The 18827-nt window shown below is 46.2% G+C and overlaps 1 protein-coding gene across 4 annotated transcripts in view; it reads left to right on the top strand.

Moving 5' to 3' along the window:
- Positions 1–18827, top strand: part of ANKS3 (ankyrin repeat and sterile alpha motif domain containing 3) — a 30393-nt gene that overhangs the window by 731 nt on the left and 10835 nt on the right. For 3 of the 4 annotated variants that reach the window (XM_082857008.1, XM_082857007.1, XM_082857009.1), the window contains exons 2-6: positions 4666–4876; positions 7048–7246; positions 7441–7562; positions 8770–8851; positions 17845–17980. In XM_082857008.1, coding sequence (XP_082713134.1) covers positions 4707–4876; positions 7048–7246; positions 7441–7562; positions 8770–8851; positions 17845–17980 — 709 coding nt within the window. In that variant the 5' untranslated portion in view covers positions 4666–4706. Of the gene's footprint in view, positions 1–4665; positions 4877–7047; positions 7247–7440; positions 7563–8769; positions 8852–17844; positions 17981–18827 lie in introns of those variants that run through there. The other variant, XM_082857010.1, reaches the window with a different exon arrangement.

Below are 18827 nucleotides of genomic sequence, written 5' to 3' on the forward strand. Positions count from 1 at the left end.
GTACCCCATCATCGTAGAGCATCTGGCATGCGGCAGGGTGATAAAGGAAGTAATAGTATTGGGTTGGCCAAAACGTTCTTTCGGGTTTTAAGTAAAAGTAAAAGACACATTTTTCATTTTCACCAAGAACTTTATTGAACAACGTATTCAGTGTTTCGTTCTACTACTTTCTGCCATTTTTCAGGTAGCTTCATAATTCCATCTTCCCAAAACTTTTAATCTTTTGAGCAAAGAACTGTTCCAGATGCCTTTTAGTCTTACAGGGAATTGAAATTTTTTTCCCAGTATGAGAATTTTGTAAAGACTGAAATAAATAGAGATCTGAAGATGCGATGTCTGGTGAATATGGTGGATGAATCAGAATTTCCTAGCCAAGCTGTAACAGTTTTTGCCTGGTCATCAAAGAAACACATGGTCATGTGGTATCCTGATAGAAGACTATGCGTTTTCTGTTGACTGATTCTAGACGCTTTTCATAGAGTGCTGCTTTTAGTTGGTCTAATTGGGAGCAGAGCATGTAGGAATTAATCGTTTGGTTTTCCAGAAGGAGCTCAAATAGAGGACTCCCTTCCAATCCCACCATATACACAACATCACCTTCTTTGGATGAATATCAGCCTTTGGTGTGGTTGGTGGTGGTTCATTTCGCTTGCCCCACGATCTCTTCCATTCCACATTATTGTACAGTGTCCAGTTTTCATCGCCTGTCACAATTTGTTTTATTTTATTTTTTTTATTTTGTAAAAATGTTTATTTATTTTTGGCTGCATCAGGTCTTAGTTGCGGCGTGTGGGATCTTTCACTGTGGCACGTGGGCTCTGTAGTTGCATCATGTGGGCTCTTCAGTTGTGGTGCACGGGCTTCGTTGCCCTGTGCGGCATGTGGGATCTTAGTTCCCCGATCACGGATGGAACCTGCATCTCCTGCATTGGAAGGCAGATTCTCAACCACTGGACCACCAGGGAAGTCCCCACAATTTGTTTTAAAAATGGAACGTTTTAGTTATGTTTAAGTAGAGAATCACGTGTGGAAATACAGTCAAGAAGGTTTTATTCGCTTAACTTACGTGGAACATCAAAGCAATTAACATAACCAAGCTGGTGCAAATGATTTTCAGTGCTTGATTTGGATATTTTGAGTATGTCGGCTATCTCCCACGTGGTATAATGTTGATGATTCTCAGTTAATGTCTCGATTTGATCACCATCAACTTCAACTGGTCTACCTGACCTTGGAGCATCATCCAGTGAGAAATCTCCAGCACGGAACTTCTCAAACCATTTTTGACACGTTCGATCAGTCACAGCACCTTTTCCATACACTGCAACGTTTCAGTTGTGTTTTTACCTTTCTTGAAATAATAAAGCATGCTGAAAATGTTGCTTTTTTGTCTTCCATCTTCATTGTTAAAATGGCTACACAAAAATTCACCTATTTTGATAAGTTTTGTGTTTTTTTTTTTTTTTTTTTTGCGGTACGCGGGCCTCTCACCGCTGTGGCCTCTTCCATTGCGGAGCACAGGCTCTGGACGCGCAGGCTCAGCGGCCATGGCTCACGGGCCCAGCCGCTCCGTGGCATGTGGGATCCTCCCGCACTAGGGCACGAACCCGTGTCCCCTGCATCGGCAGGCGGGCTCTCAACCACTGCACCACCAGGGAAGCCTGATAAAGTTTTTTTTAAAGGGCTTCCCTGGTGGCGCAGTGGTTGCGAGTCTGCCTGCCGATGCAGGGAACACGAGTTCGTGCCCCGGTCTGGGAAGATCCCACATGCCGCGGAGCGGCTAGGCCCGTGAGCCATGGCCGCTGAGCCTGCGCGTCCAGAGCCTGTGCTCCTCAATGGGAGAGGCCACAACAGTGAGAGGCCCGCGTACCACAAAAAAAAAAAAAAAAAGTTTTTTTTAAATGCACGCTGATATGGCAGCTGTCACAATACAGTCTAACAAAATTGTTTCAAATGAAGTTAAAGACAACTAAGTGCTACTAGAGCCATCTTATGGAAAAAAACCAAACGAACATTTTGGCCAACCCAATAGCTTTATGGTCTCTTGGCATCCGAGTTCTCCCTCCATGGGCTTCTGGAGTGGGGGTCTGATTCTGATTGCCGCTCAGCGTTCTGGAAGGTGTCAGACAGGTGAGCCTCCAATAAAAGGAGAGAGAACATGGGTCCCACCCTGGAAGAGGCATTTGGAGTAGAAGAAACACACCCAAAGAAGGCTTGAGGGGTGTATTGAAAGGAGTGCTAAACTGACAGTCAGCTTATTTGAATTCTTATCCAGGCTCTGTGGCCTGGACTGTTCAGCTTGGGGGTTCCCACCTGAAAATTGAGAGAGCTGATTGTTCTCAGGCCCTGCCAGTGTGGACAGGTGGTTCCAGGAAGCAGGGCTTTGCCCTGAACTTTGTTACACTTACTCTGGCCAGGGGCCGACAGATTCTTTGTCCCCCAGATTGGTGGCTTGTTTGTTGTTTGGCCATCTTGGCTGTATCTCATGCTTGGAAGCATTTGTTAGTAGAGGTGGATGTGCTAATGGCATCTGTGAACCGCTGTGGTACCTTTAGGCCATCTGAACATGAAGTGGTTTTCTTTGTTTTCTCCTTCTCTTGCTTTTCTACACCTTGGTCTTTGTTCTTTCCCCCCAGAGTAGAACAGGAGACAATTGTCACTCCAGAACTAAGGGTTCTACTAGGAAGCTGATGACTTGGGCTTGATGGGTTAGGATTCCTAGAATGAAGGGCTCTTCATCCTGCTGTTGTCCCATCTTGGGGAAAGTGTCACCCAACAAATTAACCAGTCTATCCCATTCCCCCTAGTCTCTCCCACATTCAAGGGATACATAGGTAGATTCCTAGTCAGTTAGCACTGGTCACATCCTGGTTTCTGTGTTGGGGCTTTCTTTCCGTTTGTTTCAAAATTTGTTTTTAAAATTTATATACAGTAAATTTACTCATTTTGGTGTTCAGGTTTATGAGTTTTGATAAATGTATAGAGTCATATGTCCATCAATCAAGACACAGAACAGGGGCTTCCCTGGTGGCGCAGTGGTTGAGAGTCCGCCTGCCGATGCAGGGGACACGGGTTCGTGCCCCAGTCCGGGAAGATCCCACGTGCTGCGGAGCGGCTGGGCCCATGGGCCATGGCCGCTGGGTCTGCGCGTCCAGAGCCTGTGCTCCACAACGGGAGAGGCCACGACAGTGAGAGGCCCGCGTACTGCAAAAAAAAAAAAAACCCAAAAAACAGAACAAGTCTGTCGTCCCCAAATTCCCTCTTGCAGTCCCTTTGTGGGACCCCCACTCCTAACCCTTATTACCACTGATCTATCCTCCTTTAGTTTTATCCTTTTTTTATTAAAAAAAATTTTTTTAACTCATGCACTTGTATTGTTTATTTATTTACTTATTTTGACCACACCTCATGGCATGTGGGATCTTAGTTCCCCTACCAGGGATCGAACCCGCGCCCCCTGCATTGGAAGCATGGAGTCCTAACCACTGGACCGCCAGGGAAGTCCCCCCTTTAGTTTTATCTTTTCTAGAAAGTCCTGTAAATGGAATCATACAGTAGGCAGCGTTTTGAGTCTGGCTCACACTTGGCATAATGCGTTTGACATTCGTTCATGTGTTGTGTGTATCACCTGTTTATTTCTTCTGCTTATGGCTGAGTAGTGTTCCACTGTGTGGACGTGCCACTGTTTGTCCATTCTGCCATGTGTTTTTAACCGCAGTCCTTGGAAATATCATGTCCCCATTAAACAGTAAGGAACTAGGGGTTGGAGATGCTAAGTAGCAGAGCTAAATTTTGATCTAATTCCAAGTCCAGGGCTCTTTATTTTTTTTAATTTTATGTATTTATTTTTGGCTGCGTTGGGTCTTCCCCGCTGCATGCGGGCCCCTCCTAGCTGCGGTGAGCGGGGCCCACTCCCTGCCGCAGTGTACGGGTCTCCCACCGTGGCGGAGCCCCCCCTTCCTGCTGCGGAGCACGGGCTCCAGGCACATGGGCCTCAGCAGCTGTGGCACACAGGCCCAGCAGTTGTGCCCCACGGGCTCCAGAGCGCAGGTTCACGGGCTCAGTTGCTCCGCGGCATGCGGGATTCTCCCAGACCAGGGATCGAGCCTGTGTCCCCCACATTGGCAGGTGGACTCTCAACCACTGCGCCACCTGGGAAGCCCCAGAGTTCTTTTTCACCACATCTGAGAGTTGATTTGGTCCACTGACCTAATTACCATTTCTCTGCTTCCCATCCAAGAGGTTGTCAGGCTCCTTGAGTTCCCTTTCTAGAATGTGGGGCCTGGGGGTCATAAAGGAAAATATATGCCACAGTTTATGACACAATATGTGCTCCTCTTTTTCTGTCTAGTGACAGGCTCACCAGTACTAGCATGATGGAGCTGCCCGAACCATACAATTTTTTTTTCTTTTTGGCTGCACTGCAGGGCTTGTGGGATCTTAGATCTCTGACCAGGGATCGAACCCAGGCCCCCTGCATTGGGAGCGTGGAAACTTAACCACTGGACCACCAGGGAATTCCCACATACGATATTTATTGAAAGGAAGTTGTCTGGTCAGTCCCCGGAGTTGGGTACATTGGGCAGCAGTCTGTCAGGGCAGTGACTTAGCCGCCTGCTGTGGGCAGGAGTGTGACCATGCCGTTTCACTCTGTGTCGCTACCAGGAAGGAAGGACCTAACGACCTCAGTGCCTCCCTCCATAGCGATGTCGGAGCTCAGCGATGAAGCCAGTGAGCCGGAGCTGCTGAACCGCAGCTTGTCCATGTGGCATGGGCTGGGTGCGCAGGTCAGCCGGGAGGAGCTAGCCGTCCCCTTGGATCTTCACACAGCTGCTTCCATTGGCCAGTATGAAGTGGTGAAGGAATGTGTGCAGCGGTAAGAGATCTTGGAAAATGTTCCTTCCTCTTGGATTTTTGAGCTCCATGGTTCAGCTCTCAGGTGGAGCCATCAGGGAGCTAGCGGGGGCCTTGCCCACAGCTGTAGACATTTAATCCTTGGGTGGATCAACTGCTGCTTCTCTTGGGCTGTTGTCAGGGATGATTTATGCTGGACGCCGATAAGGAAGGCAGTTTTGATTCTGAGGAAGAAAAAGGCAGCTTAAACTTTTTTCATAGGCTTAGAAATTGTTCATTTCAGGCTTACTTTAACCAGAGTAATTTTATGGTTTTCACTAATTGCAGAAATGCTCAAACAAAACAAAAATAAAGATTGAAAGCAATGCCCTATGGCCTTCTTTCCCCAGAAGCTTCATTTTAATCCCTCCTGCCGCCCTCTCCCCTTTAGCTTCTGCCATAGAGGAGGAGGTGGGGTTATCCCCACCTGGAGGATTGCACCTTACTCACTGCCCACATGCCGTTTTCACTGATCTTATGTGCATATTAGGTCCCCCTAAACAGCACTGCTTATTAGCGCCTTCTTGTTTGAAGTACGGTTTGATACTCAGTGTAATTTTTAGAAAGGGATCCATCTTCTCATCTCTTCCCACTTTGTCCGCCATACTTTGTGCTCACTGTTATCATCTCATTGATAACTTAGAGAAACAACCTATGTCCATACCTACCTGGGCCTTTTCCAGTTCCAGCTTGGGGAGTTACAGCAGAGCCTCGTGGAAGCCCCGTTTCTGGCTCCCAGGTCGTAGCCATCACTTATGAGCATCTGGCCAGTTGGTACTTCTGTACCGGGCAGGTGTGCAGGCAGCACATCCCCCGACAGGGTCACCACGACCCCACCTGTAGTTCTGCTCCTTTAACATTCACAGCCTTTAAGCCTTCGGGTGTGCTGTTAAAATGAACAGTCCAGAACAGCTCTAGGAAGTGTTTGTGTTCTGATTGGGGTTGTGACACCTGCTGAGATGGAGGCTGGTGCACAGTAAACACACTGGGGACCCGAGGGGGATTTGGAGGGGTCAGAAGGGAGGATTCGGCTGAAGGGGGTTGCCAGAGCCCCAGGGCCGCTCTGCTAAGGGGTGGTGGTGGGGGCGCCTCCCTGTCCATGTGGGACGGCGTGTGGTGAGAATGGGCTGGTCTCCAGGTGGCTCTCCCGGCTAGTGGCTACCCCTGCATTCCTGGGATCAGGACCTGGGAAATGGCTGCCTGGGTCCAAAGCCAGGGTCAGTAAAACGTGCTGGTGAATGGAAACTAATTGTCTGGTGTAGCTTAGTGTGTGTATCTAGGAGAGGCACGAACTGCGTGGGTCGACTGTCACTTGGTACCTCCCCTGGAGGCAAGGATTGTGGAGGAGGAAAGACTGGGGGCGTGAAACAGGCAGGATGCTCCTGGAAGTGGGTCTTACTTCCATCCCCCGACCCCAAACTCTGGGTTGGGAAGCCTGTATTGTTTTTCCTGTGGGAAACGCTTTTCCAGAATTGTAATGAAAATCAGTGAGAAAGACAGGATTCTTTGGTCACAGATTTTTCCAGGAATGTTTCTGTAGGGTGGGACGACAAAGGAGAAATTGTCCACTGTCTGAGTCCCCTCCTCTTTCCTCTCCCCTAAGTTCTGGACTAGCAGACTGGTCTGTTGGCGGGAGGTAGTCAAGGCTCCAGGTCAGCGTTTCTCGGCCTCGGCACTACTGACAACCTGGGCCAGCTCATTCTTTGTTGTGAGGGGCGTCCTGTGCACTGTAAGATGTTGAGCAGCATCCCTGGCCACTGGATGCCAGTAGCTTTTCCCTCTCCAGTTGTGACAACCAAAAATGTCTCCAGACTTTGGCAACTGTCCCCTGGGGGCAAAATCTCCCGTGGTTGAGAACCATCTATGTAGCTGGTGGTAGCAAAAAAGAGAATTGCTGGCCTTAGGGTAGGAGGAGGGTGCAGATGAGAATGAAAAATCAGAGGAGGGAGGCAAACTTGAGGGAGTTTGCAAAGGCAGTTGTCCGGCAAGTGTAGTCACTCCCCCCCCTCCCCGCCAGTGATGTCCAGGGTGGCATATGACTCTGCTTCCTGTCAGCACTTCCTGCTCTTTCTCTTGGCCTGGCCTGGCCACCGGCTTTGGTAAAACCCACCTATGAGATGGCTGGCGTGTCTAGCATGTCTTGCGTTTGTTTAGGAGAGAGTTAGATTTGAATAAGAAGAATGGTGGTGGCTGGACCCCGCTGATGTATGCCTCCTACATTGGACACGATACCATCGTGCACCTGCTGCTCGAGGCGGGGGTGAGTGTGAATGTGCCGACCCCGGAAGGGCAGACTCCGCTGATGCTGGCTTCCAGCTGTGGCAACGAGAGCATCGCCTATTTCCTCCTCCAGGTGAGCTACGAGGGCCTCAGGCCAGAAACCTGAGGGGCCCCCGGCCGCTCTGCAGAGACGTGAACCACTGCAGGCCCCTGTAGCGTGCGTGTGCTCGGGTAATCACTTCGATTCTTTCAGCGTGATGGCTTGGAGGGCGCCCACCCTGCGCAGAGGAGACGCGGCCTTAATGAGCATTCTGTGTTTTCTTGAAGCAAGGTGCTGAGCTAGAAATGAAGGACATTCAAGGCTGGACTGCCCTCTTCCATTGCACCAGTGCTGGGCACCAGCAGATGGTCAAGTTCCTTTTGGACAGTGGAGCGAACGCCAATGTGAGGTGATTACGAGGTCTTAAGTGGCCGCAGGAGGGAGGTGGTCATGTCTGACTCTGAGTAGGGCAACTGGCGAGGCAGCTAGAGGCTGGGGTGCAGGGAGCCCCTGCCTTGGTTTGACAGGCTCAAGACAAAGGGACGGAGGGGACAGTCCTGCCGAGGCGTGGAGGCATGGGGATCGTCCTAGCTTTCTCATGCATCTGTCAGGTGGCATTGTGTGCAACATTTTAAGTTCTCTGTGCCTTATTTCCTTTATCTGAAAACAGGATGGCAATGCCCATGTCATAGAACTGTTAGAAGAATTACATGTTCTGTCATTTAACAGGTGCCTAACATAGTGTGTGGCACTGAATTGACATGCATTAAATGCTAAATCCCTTTAGCTTTCTTGCCTTCTGTATGTATCAGGTGAGGTAATACTTTGAAAACAGTCATGAGTTTTAAATATAAGCTGGAAGTAGGGTTGTTGTCTAAAGCATGTCACCATGATAATCCTCTTTCAACCCAGCATTCACCTGACACTGCACACCCTGGCTGGTATCAGCCGTTGTAACACACTGTAGGTTTACAGGCCATTAAGAAAGAAAAAAAATGCTCCTAATTAAAATGCATTTCATTTACTGACATTCTGACTTCAGCGATGCTAAAATGTGAAAAGTGTGTGTCTTCGAACGGATGAAAACCAGTGGTTAGCTTGCTTCCTGTCTTCTAGCCCAGGTGAAACCAGTGAGGGCTTGGTGGGGGTGGCACTCTGAAGAGGGCACTGAGTTAGCCGTAAGCAAGCATTAGGTGTAGTGAGGGCAGGAGATGGTTAGTCCTGGAGCTCCTGGAAGGGTTCCTAGAGGATGTTGATCTCAAAATGTAGGATATCTGGATAGGTGGAGAGGAGGTGCTAGCTGTCTGTGAGCAGTGAAGGGCGACAGCTACTTTTTGCTGTGATTAAGTAGAGATTCAGGCCATAGCAGGGGGGGAAACAGCTAAGAAGGAGTGAAGATGGGAAACAGATTGTCTTAGGAACAAAAGACTAGACCTGGGGTAGAAACCACGGGACTGATGTGTTGATAGTCACTTTCTCATCTCTCCCCGTTCAGGGAGCCCTCTAGGCTTAGGGATGGGTGACTTTGCGTCACTGAGGTTTTGTCTGCAGCAGGCAAGCTTCTGCCCCCCAGAGCTTCCTCTGCTCATCATCTGACTGCAGTCTCGATCTTGCAGGGAGCCCGTATATGGATTCACTCCTTTGATGGAAGCGGCTGCCGCTGGCCATGAAATAATCGTGCAGTATTTTCTGAATCATGTAAGTGACCCTGTTTATTAGCTTATAATTTAGTCACAGCAAGTGAGGCATCATATCACTGAGGAATAAACTGTAACAGAACTTTCTCCTACACAGAAATAACTGCTCTTCATCTGTTTATTCAACACATTTTCATTGAGTATCTGTTGATGCCAAGTGCTGAGTGGTGCTTAGGCATTAGGGGTACAGTGGTAAGCAACTATAGACACCTATTCCTGTAATAATTTTAAAAATAGTATTATTTGAAAAGTATGGAAAAAATTTTAAAACAGTAAATAGCACTCATCATCCCATCACTTAAAAAATTTATATAGAATAAGGAGGCAAAGATCTTCCTACCTTTTCCACCCGCCCCCTGTTCCCCCACAAGATGCCCAGTTGGTTGTTAAAGAGACCCAGGATTTTCCTCTGCTGAGAAAGTATGTCTGTAGACACCTGCGAACACATGGCTTTTTGTTTTGAACAAAGTGGGATTCTACTGTGTATTTGATCTGCAGCTTCTAAAAAATAATATGCCATAGACATCTTACCTTTGTATGGTATTCCATGCAGTATCCATGCCATAGTTAGTTCAGTCAGTTCCTTATTAGTAGAAATTTAGGTTTCTAACATTTTGCAATTGTAAGCAGTGCTCCAGGGAATATCTTGGCACACACAGCTTTAGCACGCATGCAGTTATTTCTGTATGCTGTATTTCTACAAGAGGGATTGCTGGTGCTCACATTTTGAACTTAATAGGTCCTAATAAAAAGGCAATTAGGGCTTCCCTGATGGTGCAGTGGTTAATAAGAATCTGCCTGCCAACGCAGGGGACACTGGTTTGAGCCCTGGTCTGGGAAGGTCCCACATGCCATGGAGCAACTAAACCCGTGCACCACAACTACTGAGCCTGCGCTCTAGAGCCTGCGAGCCACAATTACTGAGTGCACGTGCCACAACTACTGAAACCCACGTGCCTAGAGCCCGTGCTCTGCAACAAGAGAAGCCACCGTGGTGAGAAGCATGTGCACCGCAACGAAGAGTAGCCCCCACTCTTTGCAACTAGAGAAAGCCGATACGTGGCAATGAAGACCCAAAGCAGCCAAAAATAAATAAATTAATTAATTTAAGAAAAAAAACAGGGCAGTTAAATTAAAAGACAATAAAAAGATGGACAAAGGACCTGAAAAGATACATCTCTAAAGAAGATACACAAATGGCCAATAAGCACATGGAAAAATGCTTGACACCATTAGTCATCAGGGAAAATGGCAAATCAAAACAACCAGGAAAATAATAATATAAATAAAAAAAAGACAATAACAAGAGATGGTAATGACGTGGAGAAATTGGAACCCTCATACACTGCTGTAAATGAAAAATGATGCAGCCTCTTTGGAAAACATTCTGGTAGTTCCTCAAACAGTTAAGCATAGAGTTACCATATGACCCAGCACTTGGATATATACCACTCCTAGGTATATACCCAAGAGAACTGAAAACAGGTCCAGGCAAAATCCTGTACATAAATGTCCATAACAGTATTGTTTGTAATAGTCAAATGGTGAAAAGAACCCAAATGTCCATAAGTGGATAAATAAAATTGTTACATGCATACAATGGAATATTAATTGGCCATAAGAAGGAGTGAAGTACTTCCCCGTGCTACAACCTGAATAGACTTTGAAAATATGCTAGGTGAGAGAAGCCAGATACAAAGGCTGAATATTGTATTATTCCTTTTGTATGAAATGTTCAGAATAAGCGTATCTGTGGAGACCAGTAGATTAGTGGTTGCCTAGGGCTGGGAGGAGGTACAGGATTTCTTTTCAGGGTGATGAAAATGTTCTGAAATTGTGGTGGTGGTTGTCCACTATTGAAGTGTAAACTGTAAGTGGATGAATTGCATGGTAGAAGAATTATATCTTAATAAAGTTGTTTAAAAAGTTCAACGGGGGAAATATTTAGTAAGTTCTAACAAATTCCCACTAAACAGATGTCTCTCTTGTCCTTCCCACCAGTAATACATGACGATGCCCATTTTCTCACATCCTCACCAGCCCTAGATGTTACCATCGTAAAGTTTTGCCAGTTTGGTAGGAGAAAAGTGGCATCTTGTTTTGGTTTGTACTTATTAGTGAGAGTGAACATTTTAAAACATATTTATTGACCATTTGTATTTCTTTTATGAATTGTCATATTTATTTATTTATTTATGGCTGTGTTGGGTCTTAGTTGTGGCACGTGGGCTTCTCTCTAGTTGTGGCGCATGGGCTCCAGAGTTCATGGGCTCAGTAGCTGTGGTGTGAGGGCTCTCTAGTTGTGGCACACAGGCTCAGTAGTTGTGGCTCACAGGCTAGTAGTTGCGGCACGTGGGCTTAGTTGCCCCGTGGCATGTGGGATCTTAGTTCCCTGACCAGGGAGTGAACCTGCGTCCCCTGCATTGGCAGGTGGATTCTTAACCACTGTGCCATCAGGGAAATCCTGTGTTTTTTTTTTTTAAACTTGTCTATCCTGGATTGTTCTATATCAGTAGATATAAAGCTCTTTTCTCTCTTGTATGGCAGCATAGCACTCCCTTGTAGGGATGAATCAGTTTCTCTAACAGTGGTCTGCAGATAGAATCAAGTTGTATTTGCCATCATGCACAGTGCTGTGCGGGATATCTGCACACATACTTCTCCACACACTTGTGCGACCACATCTCTACAGTTCGGTACTAAAGGTAGAAGTTTTGGATGTAGCCTAAGTTTTGGATGTCTCTACAGTTCGGTACTAAAGGTAGAAGTTTTGGATGTAGCCTAAGTTTTGGATGTAGCCTAAGAAGTTTTGGATGTAGCCATAACGTGGATGTTGCCAAATAGCTATCCAAAGAGCAAGTTGTACCAACTTGAACGGTGTCTACAGCAATAAGCATTATGACTCTTAAATTATGAAGTTGGGGTTTCCCTGGTGGCGCAGTGGTTGAGAATCTGCCTGCCAATGCAGCAGACAAGGGTTCAATCCCTGGTCTGGGAAGATCCCACATGCCACGGAGCAACTAAGCCCGTGCGCCACAACTACTGAGCCTGTGCTCTAGAGCCCATGAGCTACAACTACTGAGCCCACGTGCTGCAACTACTGAAGCCCACGTGCCTAGAACCCCTGCTCCACAATGAGAGAAGCCACTGCAATGAGAAGCCCGCGCACTGCAATGAAGAGTAGCCCCTGATCGCCGCAACTAGAGAAAGCCCACGTGCAGCAACGAAGACCAACACAACCAAAAATAAATAAATAAAAATAATAAATTTATAAAAAAAATTATGAAGTAGTTTAAACATTCAAAGTAGTACAGAGATAATATTAATACAACTAATCCACATGAATCCAGAGGTAACCACTATCCAGATGTTGGTCTGTACCTTTCCTGTCCCTGACTTTATACTCTCATCACATGCTGTGTGTCCTTAAGCAGCATGTAGACTTATTTTATATATTTTAAAGATTTATATAAATAATATATTTATTTATATGTTATATATTTATATAATGACTGTGTCATTTAACACAGTGTGGTACATGTAGACGGGGTTCACTCATTTTATCAGCTCTGTATTTATTGAATGTATGAATACAGTATATTTTCCATTCCCTTGTCAGTGGACCCCTAAGTCATGTCCATCTTGCTATTCCTATCAGTGCTGCAGTTAGCATTTTCTACCTGTCCTCTTGCGCACATGTGAAGGGATTTCTTTAGGAGATCAGGATATGTTCTTCAAAGCAGAATTTTGGGTGTGTAGGCTGGGTGCATCTTCACTAGAGAGTGTACCTTGCTTCCCCCCGTAGGTGTCCCAGTTTGCACACCTCTGACAGCGTTTCATAGCTTGTGTCTCCTGTCCCCTCAAAACCCTTGGTACCTGCTATCAGCTGAGTGGTCTCCTGTTGATTTTTGCCTTTCCCTGATTTCTCGTGAGGTTGAGCATCTTTTCATATATCTATTTGCCATCTGCGCTTCCTTTTCTGAACATAATTATTCTTTGAAGGTAGTTCCACTCACACGAACTAGGCCTCCTTAAGACGTAGCAAAGGGACAGGCATTGATGCGGGACAGGGAGCCCTGGCTGTGAAAAGCATAACTTCTGCCTCTGAGCTTAGAGCCTGATCTTAAATAAGGTAGAAGTGGAGACCATAAGGGACAGTTACTGTTATAATTTTTTAAAAGGAAAACGTGTTAGAGAATCAGACTTTTGATCATTTATGTGCTGTGCAGATTACACCCTCACTTGGTGCCTTTACTCTCCGGCTGGGTCTGAGATTGTATGTCGGCGACTCGTATGTAGGGAAAACAAATTGTATTGGATTTATTTTGGAAAATTTTCTAAATTTTAAACTTTGAAACAATTTCAGACTTAAAGAAATGTTATAAAATAGTACAGAGAATTTGCATACCTTCACTGAATTCCCCAAATGTTAGCATTTCACTTCATTTTCTTTATCAGTCTATATACCTATTATCTTTTTTGGAACCATTTGAAAGTAAGTTGCTGACATAATGCCCTTTTCCTCCTAAATACTTTTTTTTTTTTTTAAACCATTTTCTTTTTTTTCTTTTTCTTCATTTTTTGGCTGCATTGGGTCTTTGTTGCTGCACACGGATTTTCTCTAGTTGTGGCAAGTGGGGCTTCTCATTGTGGTGGCGTCTCTTGTTGCGGAGCATGGGCTCTAGGCACCCAGGCTTCAGTAGTTGTGGCACGTGGGCTCAGTAGTTGTGGCTCGCATGCTCTAGAGCACAGACTCAGTAGTTGTGGCACACGGGCTTAGCTGCTCCACGGCATGTGGGATCTTCCTGGGACCAGGGATCTAACCCATGTCCCCTGCATGGGCAGGTGGATTCTTAACCACTTTGCCACCAGGGAAGTCCCCCTCCTAAATACTTTAGTATGTTTTTCCTAAAACAAGAATTTTCTCTTTCATTATCACATACAGTTATCAAACTCAGGAAATCAACAGTGAGCCTCCCCCAGTGCACTAATCAGGAGTGGAAGGGGCTGGTCAGTTCTGGTGGTTGCTTTTTGGCTGATGGGCCAGGTCATTCCTTTGCTAGGGTGGCCATCTGGCTGGCCCTGTGTGGATGCTCCTCATTCCCTGCAAATTTCCTCCTGCTCAGTCATGGGTGAGCCCACCTAGTCCCCTGACCTTAGTCAGGCTCCACACTTGGAGGCCGGGCACCCCGTGCTCTTTGCCAGGGGAGGAAGGGGCTGCAGCCACTTCCCTTGTACCCTATGTCCCTCCTTCCGGTAGGACCATGTAGGGTGGGCTGCGCCTCTCCTAGGAGGGAGCTGAGGGTGCCATGGCCTCCACATGGGGAGTGCCCCCCCGCCATCACACTGGTTCACGGCCTCTCACCTTTGTGATCCCACCTTCCTGTCAGTTAAAATGAACTTCCATCATGTTCTTCTCTAGTTACATATTATGTACATTATAAAATAGAAAAACAAAAAAAATTAAAGGATAAATAAATTGATGGAAATTCTAATATTTTCTTCCCTCTCCTTTGGAGCCTTCTTGTTGTCAGTTCTGTTTTCTTCCTCACTAAGGAATAGTGTTACTACTCTTTTTTCCCTTTAGTATAATCTGAAGTTGAAGTCTTCCAGGCTTAAAAACAGATATTAGTGGGGCTTCCCTGGTGGCGCAGTGGTAGAGAGTCCGCCTGCTGATGTAGGGGACACGGGTTCGTGCCCCAGTCCGGGAAGATCTCACATGCTGCGGAGCGGCTGGGCCTGTGAGCCATGGTCGCTAAGCCTGCGCATCTGGAGCCTGTGCTCCGCAACGGGAGAGGCCACAACAGTGAGAGGCCCGCGTACTGCAAAAAAAAAAAAAAAGATATTAGTTAAAATCCTTCAGGGACTTCCCTGGCAGTCTAGTGGTTAAGACTCCATGCTTCCAATGCAGGGGGTGCGGGTTCGATCCCTGGTCGAGGAACTAAGAAGATCCTACAAACCCCATAGCGTAGCCAAAAAAAAGAAAAAATCCTTCAGTAAAGATGGTATTGTTTTTCTGGTTGAAACCTTTGGGTCCTTCTATCAAACTGAAACTAGAAATTATCTTTTTTTCAGCTTTATTGAGATATAATTGATATACATCACTGTTTAAGGTGTACAGCATAATTATTTGATCTCTGTATATCATGAAATGCTTACCACAATAAGTTTAGTTTATATCCATGATCTCATATAGATACAAATATCTATATACATATGTCTCCTTGTGATGATAACTCTTTGGATTTACTCTCTTAACAACTTTCCTATATAACACATAGCAGTGTTAACCGTGGTCATAATGTTGTACATTACATCCCTAGTTTCTACTTACAACTGGAAGTTTGTGCCTTTTTAAAATTTTTCATTGAGATGTAGTTGGTGTACAATATTATATGTTACAGGTATACAACATAGTGATTCACAATTTTTTAAGGTTATACTGCATTTAGGGACTTCCCTGGCAGTCCAGTAGTTAGGACTCCGTCCTTCCACTGCCGGGGACCCCACTTCAATCCCTGGTCAGAGAACTAATATCCCGCAAGCTGCGATGTGTAGCCAAAAAAAACTAAAAAGTTATATCCATTTATAGTTATAAAATATTGGTTATATTCCCTGTTTGTACAATATATCCTTGTAGCTTATTTATTTTTACGTAATAGTTTGTACCTCTTAATCCCCTACCCCTATTTTGCCCCTCCCCCCAGGATGTTGTGCCTTTTGGCCACCTTCATCCAATTTTCCCTCCTGCCATTCCCCTGAAATGATCTTTTAAGGCTGAAGGTTTCATTGCTGATTTCTAACCAGAGCTCTGGAAAGTTGGGGATTATAGAAAGTAAAGCTCAATTAGGCTCTTGTACAAATGTGGTTTTTTTCCTACCAGAGGGAAGTGTGATAATCACCTTCTGTACTGGGCTCAATCAAGACTGTCAGTTGATCATAGTTTTCTAAAATAGGGTAAAAAAAGTACATATGTAAATATTTACTATACAAGCGATATATACTTGCTATAAAAGAATTAGAAAGTATATTTAAGCAAACCGAAAGCAAAAATCACTCATAATACCATCACCCAGAGATAGCACACATTAACATATTGTTGAGTGTCTTAGTTTTTTTTTTGTTTTTTTTTTTCCGCACCGTGCAGCTTATGGGATCTTAGTTCCTCAACCAGGGATCGAACCCAGGTCCACGGCACTGAAAGCCCGAGTCTTAATCACTGGACTGCGAGGGAATTCTCAAGTATCCTAGTTTTTTATGGATAAATATTTTAAGTCAAAGTGGAATTCCATTATACAGAATGTTTTGTAATATGCTTTTTTTTCTTAACGATGTCTTGTGCACACCTGCCTGGGTTTGTACGTATACTTGGCCCCGTCACGTAAGTGGGTGGGTGGTGTTCCATTTTATGTGTTCTCACTTATTTCACTAATCCCCTAGTGAACTAGTTCTTTTCAGTTCTCACTATGCTAAATGCTTCAGGGAAGATCCTAAATGTGAGTGTATATCCTTCATTATTTCCTGAGGTTAAATTCCCAGAAGTGGAATTTCTGGGTCATAGGGCATGCACACTTTTCAGGTTTCAACTCTCTCTTGCTGATTTGCCCTCCAGAGCATGGGCTTATAGTCCCACCATCAACTACGAGGCTGCATGGTTGAAGCTTTCAAAATGGAACGCTTATTGGGCTTTTCCAGTTTTCAAAAGTAAACATGCTGGGCTTCTCTGGTGGCGCAGTGGTTGAGAGTCCGCCTGCCGATGCAGGGGACACGGGTTCGTGCCCCGGTCTGGGAAGATCCCACATGCCACGGAGCGGCTAGGCCCGTGAGCCATGGCCGCTGAGCCTGCATGTCCGGAGCCTGTGCTCCACAACGGGAGAGGCCCCAACAGTGAGAGGCCCGCCTACCGCAAAAAAAAAAAAAAAAGTAAACGTGCTCATAGTAGTAAATTTAGAAAATATAGAAGATTAGGAAGATGTGAAAAATCCCCATTATCTTACTGCTTAAAAATAATACTAACAGTTTGGGCATATCTCCTTCCAGTATTACTTTCTGTATACTTTTTTGTTTTGTCGCAGTTGTAATGTATATATACAGTTTTGTATCGTGGTCCTTTTTAAATCTTGGTTATAATTTTGTTATTTGTAAATGCCAGCACTTATGGCAGTAACATAGCTGACTCTCCACCCCCCTGAGCACTTAAGTTGTCTCTGGGTTTTTGTTATTGTAGATATGTGGTGTGGAAGTGGAACTGTTGTGTTGAAGACGATAAGTACTTTTTAGGGCTTTGGGTAAAAGTTACCGAATTCTGTTTCAGAAGGGTGGTGCTCCCAATCTGATTATGGTTTTTAAAGGCTGGCCCTCCAGTGAATCTGTTGTCTCCAGTTTTCTCTGTGTGAAGAGAGGTGCAGTGAGTGGGACACATGCTCCCCATTCAGTGTGTGTCTGCAGCGTCAGAGCCAGCCAGGTGCCTCCGACTCTTGTCACTAAGAAGCGCCTTCCCGGGGCTGCCCTGGTGGTGCAGTGGTTAAGAATCTGCCTACCAATGCAGGGGAGATGGGTTCGAGCCTGGGTCTGGGAAGATCCCACATGCTGCGGAGCAACTAGCCCCGTGCACCACAACTACTGAGCCGGCGCTCTAGAGCCCATGAGCCACAACTACTGAGCCCATGTGCCACAACTACTGAAGCCTGTGCACCTAGGGCCCATGCTCCACAGCAAGAGAAGCCACCTTAATGAGAGGCCTGCGCACCGCAACAAAGAGTAGCCCCCACTTGCTGCAACTAAAAAGAAAGCCTGTGCAGCAACGATGACCCAACGCAGCCATAGATAGATAGATAGATGATAGATAGATAGATAGATTGCCTTCCCCACTTTCTCGCAGGAAGGCTTGTCAGGAAGATGCCCGCGCCCTCCCTCTCCTCCAGGGTCTGCAGCCCCGAAGCGAGGCTGCTTTGTGGGCGAGGTTCCTAACTCTTCTTTCACAAACTTTCACAGGGAGTCAAAGTGGACACAAGAGACCACAGTGGAGCCACAGCCCGGATGCTGGCCAAGCAGTATGGACACATGAAGATTGTGGGGCTGATAGACGCTCACTCACCTTCTCTGCCTAAGAGCCTCTACCGGAGCCCAGGTACCTGCATCTGCGGCCAGGCCTCTGCTGGCGTCCCCTCCTCCCCTTTGGCTCCTGGAGCCTGGCCAGGACCCGGGCTGAGGGGAGAGGGTGTAGAATGTAGGGTGGGACTGCCAGGCTGAGGATGGGAAGGACAGGGAGGAGGAGGGCAGCTCACAGAGGGGATCACTCTGGTTTTTGTTTCTTGACTTTGCTTGTGCTGTTTGTTGCCATGCAGATGTTTTAATTCTTTTTTTTTTTTTTTTTTTTTTTGCGGTACGCGGGCCTCTCACTGTTGTGGCCTCTCCCGTTGCGGAGCACAGGCTCCAGATGCGCAGGCTTAGCGACCATGGCTCACAGGCCCAGCCGCTCCGCGGCATGTGAGATCTTCCCGGACTGGGGCACGAACCCGTGTCCCCTGCATCGGCAGGCAGACTCTCAACCACTGCACCACCAGGGAAGCCCCAGATGTTTAAATTTTATGTAGTCAAATTCATCCGTTTATTGCCTCTGGGTTCTAAGTCACAGAAAATCTTGCCCTATGCCCTGGTTGTACAACAAATTGCCCATGTTTTCCTCTAGTATGTGTATGGTTTCATTTCTCCATGTAGATCTCTGATCCATTCACAATGTATTTTCACGGATGGTTTTTTCCAAACAGCTGCCCCGTTGTCCTAGCATCATGTGTTTAGAAGTCTATTTTTGACCTAGTGATCTTTACCGTATATTCTGAATTTCTGTTTGCATTCAGGTCTGTTTCTGGACTGCCTGTTCTGTTCCACTGGACTCTGCACACACAGACCCACACTGTGTAAATGACAGAGGCTTTCTCTGACATGTTTTGCCACCTGGTGGGGCCGGCCCTCCT

Source organism: Leucopleurus acutus (assembly GCF_964270905.1).
Source record: "Leucopleurus acutus genome assembly, chromosome: 16".
Lineage (NCBI taxonomy): Eukaryota > Metazoa > Chordata > Mammalia > Artiodactyla > Delphinidae > Leucopleurus > Leucopleurus acutus.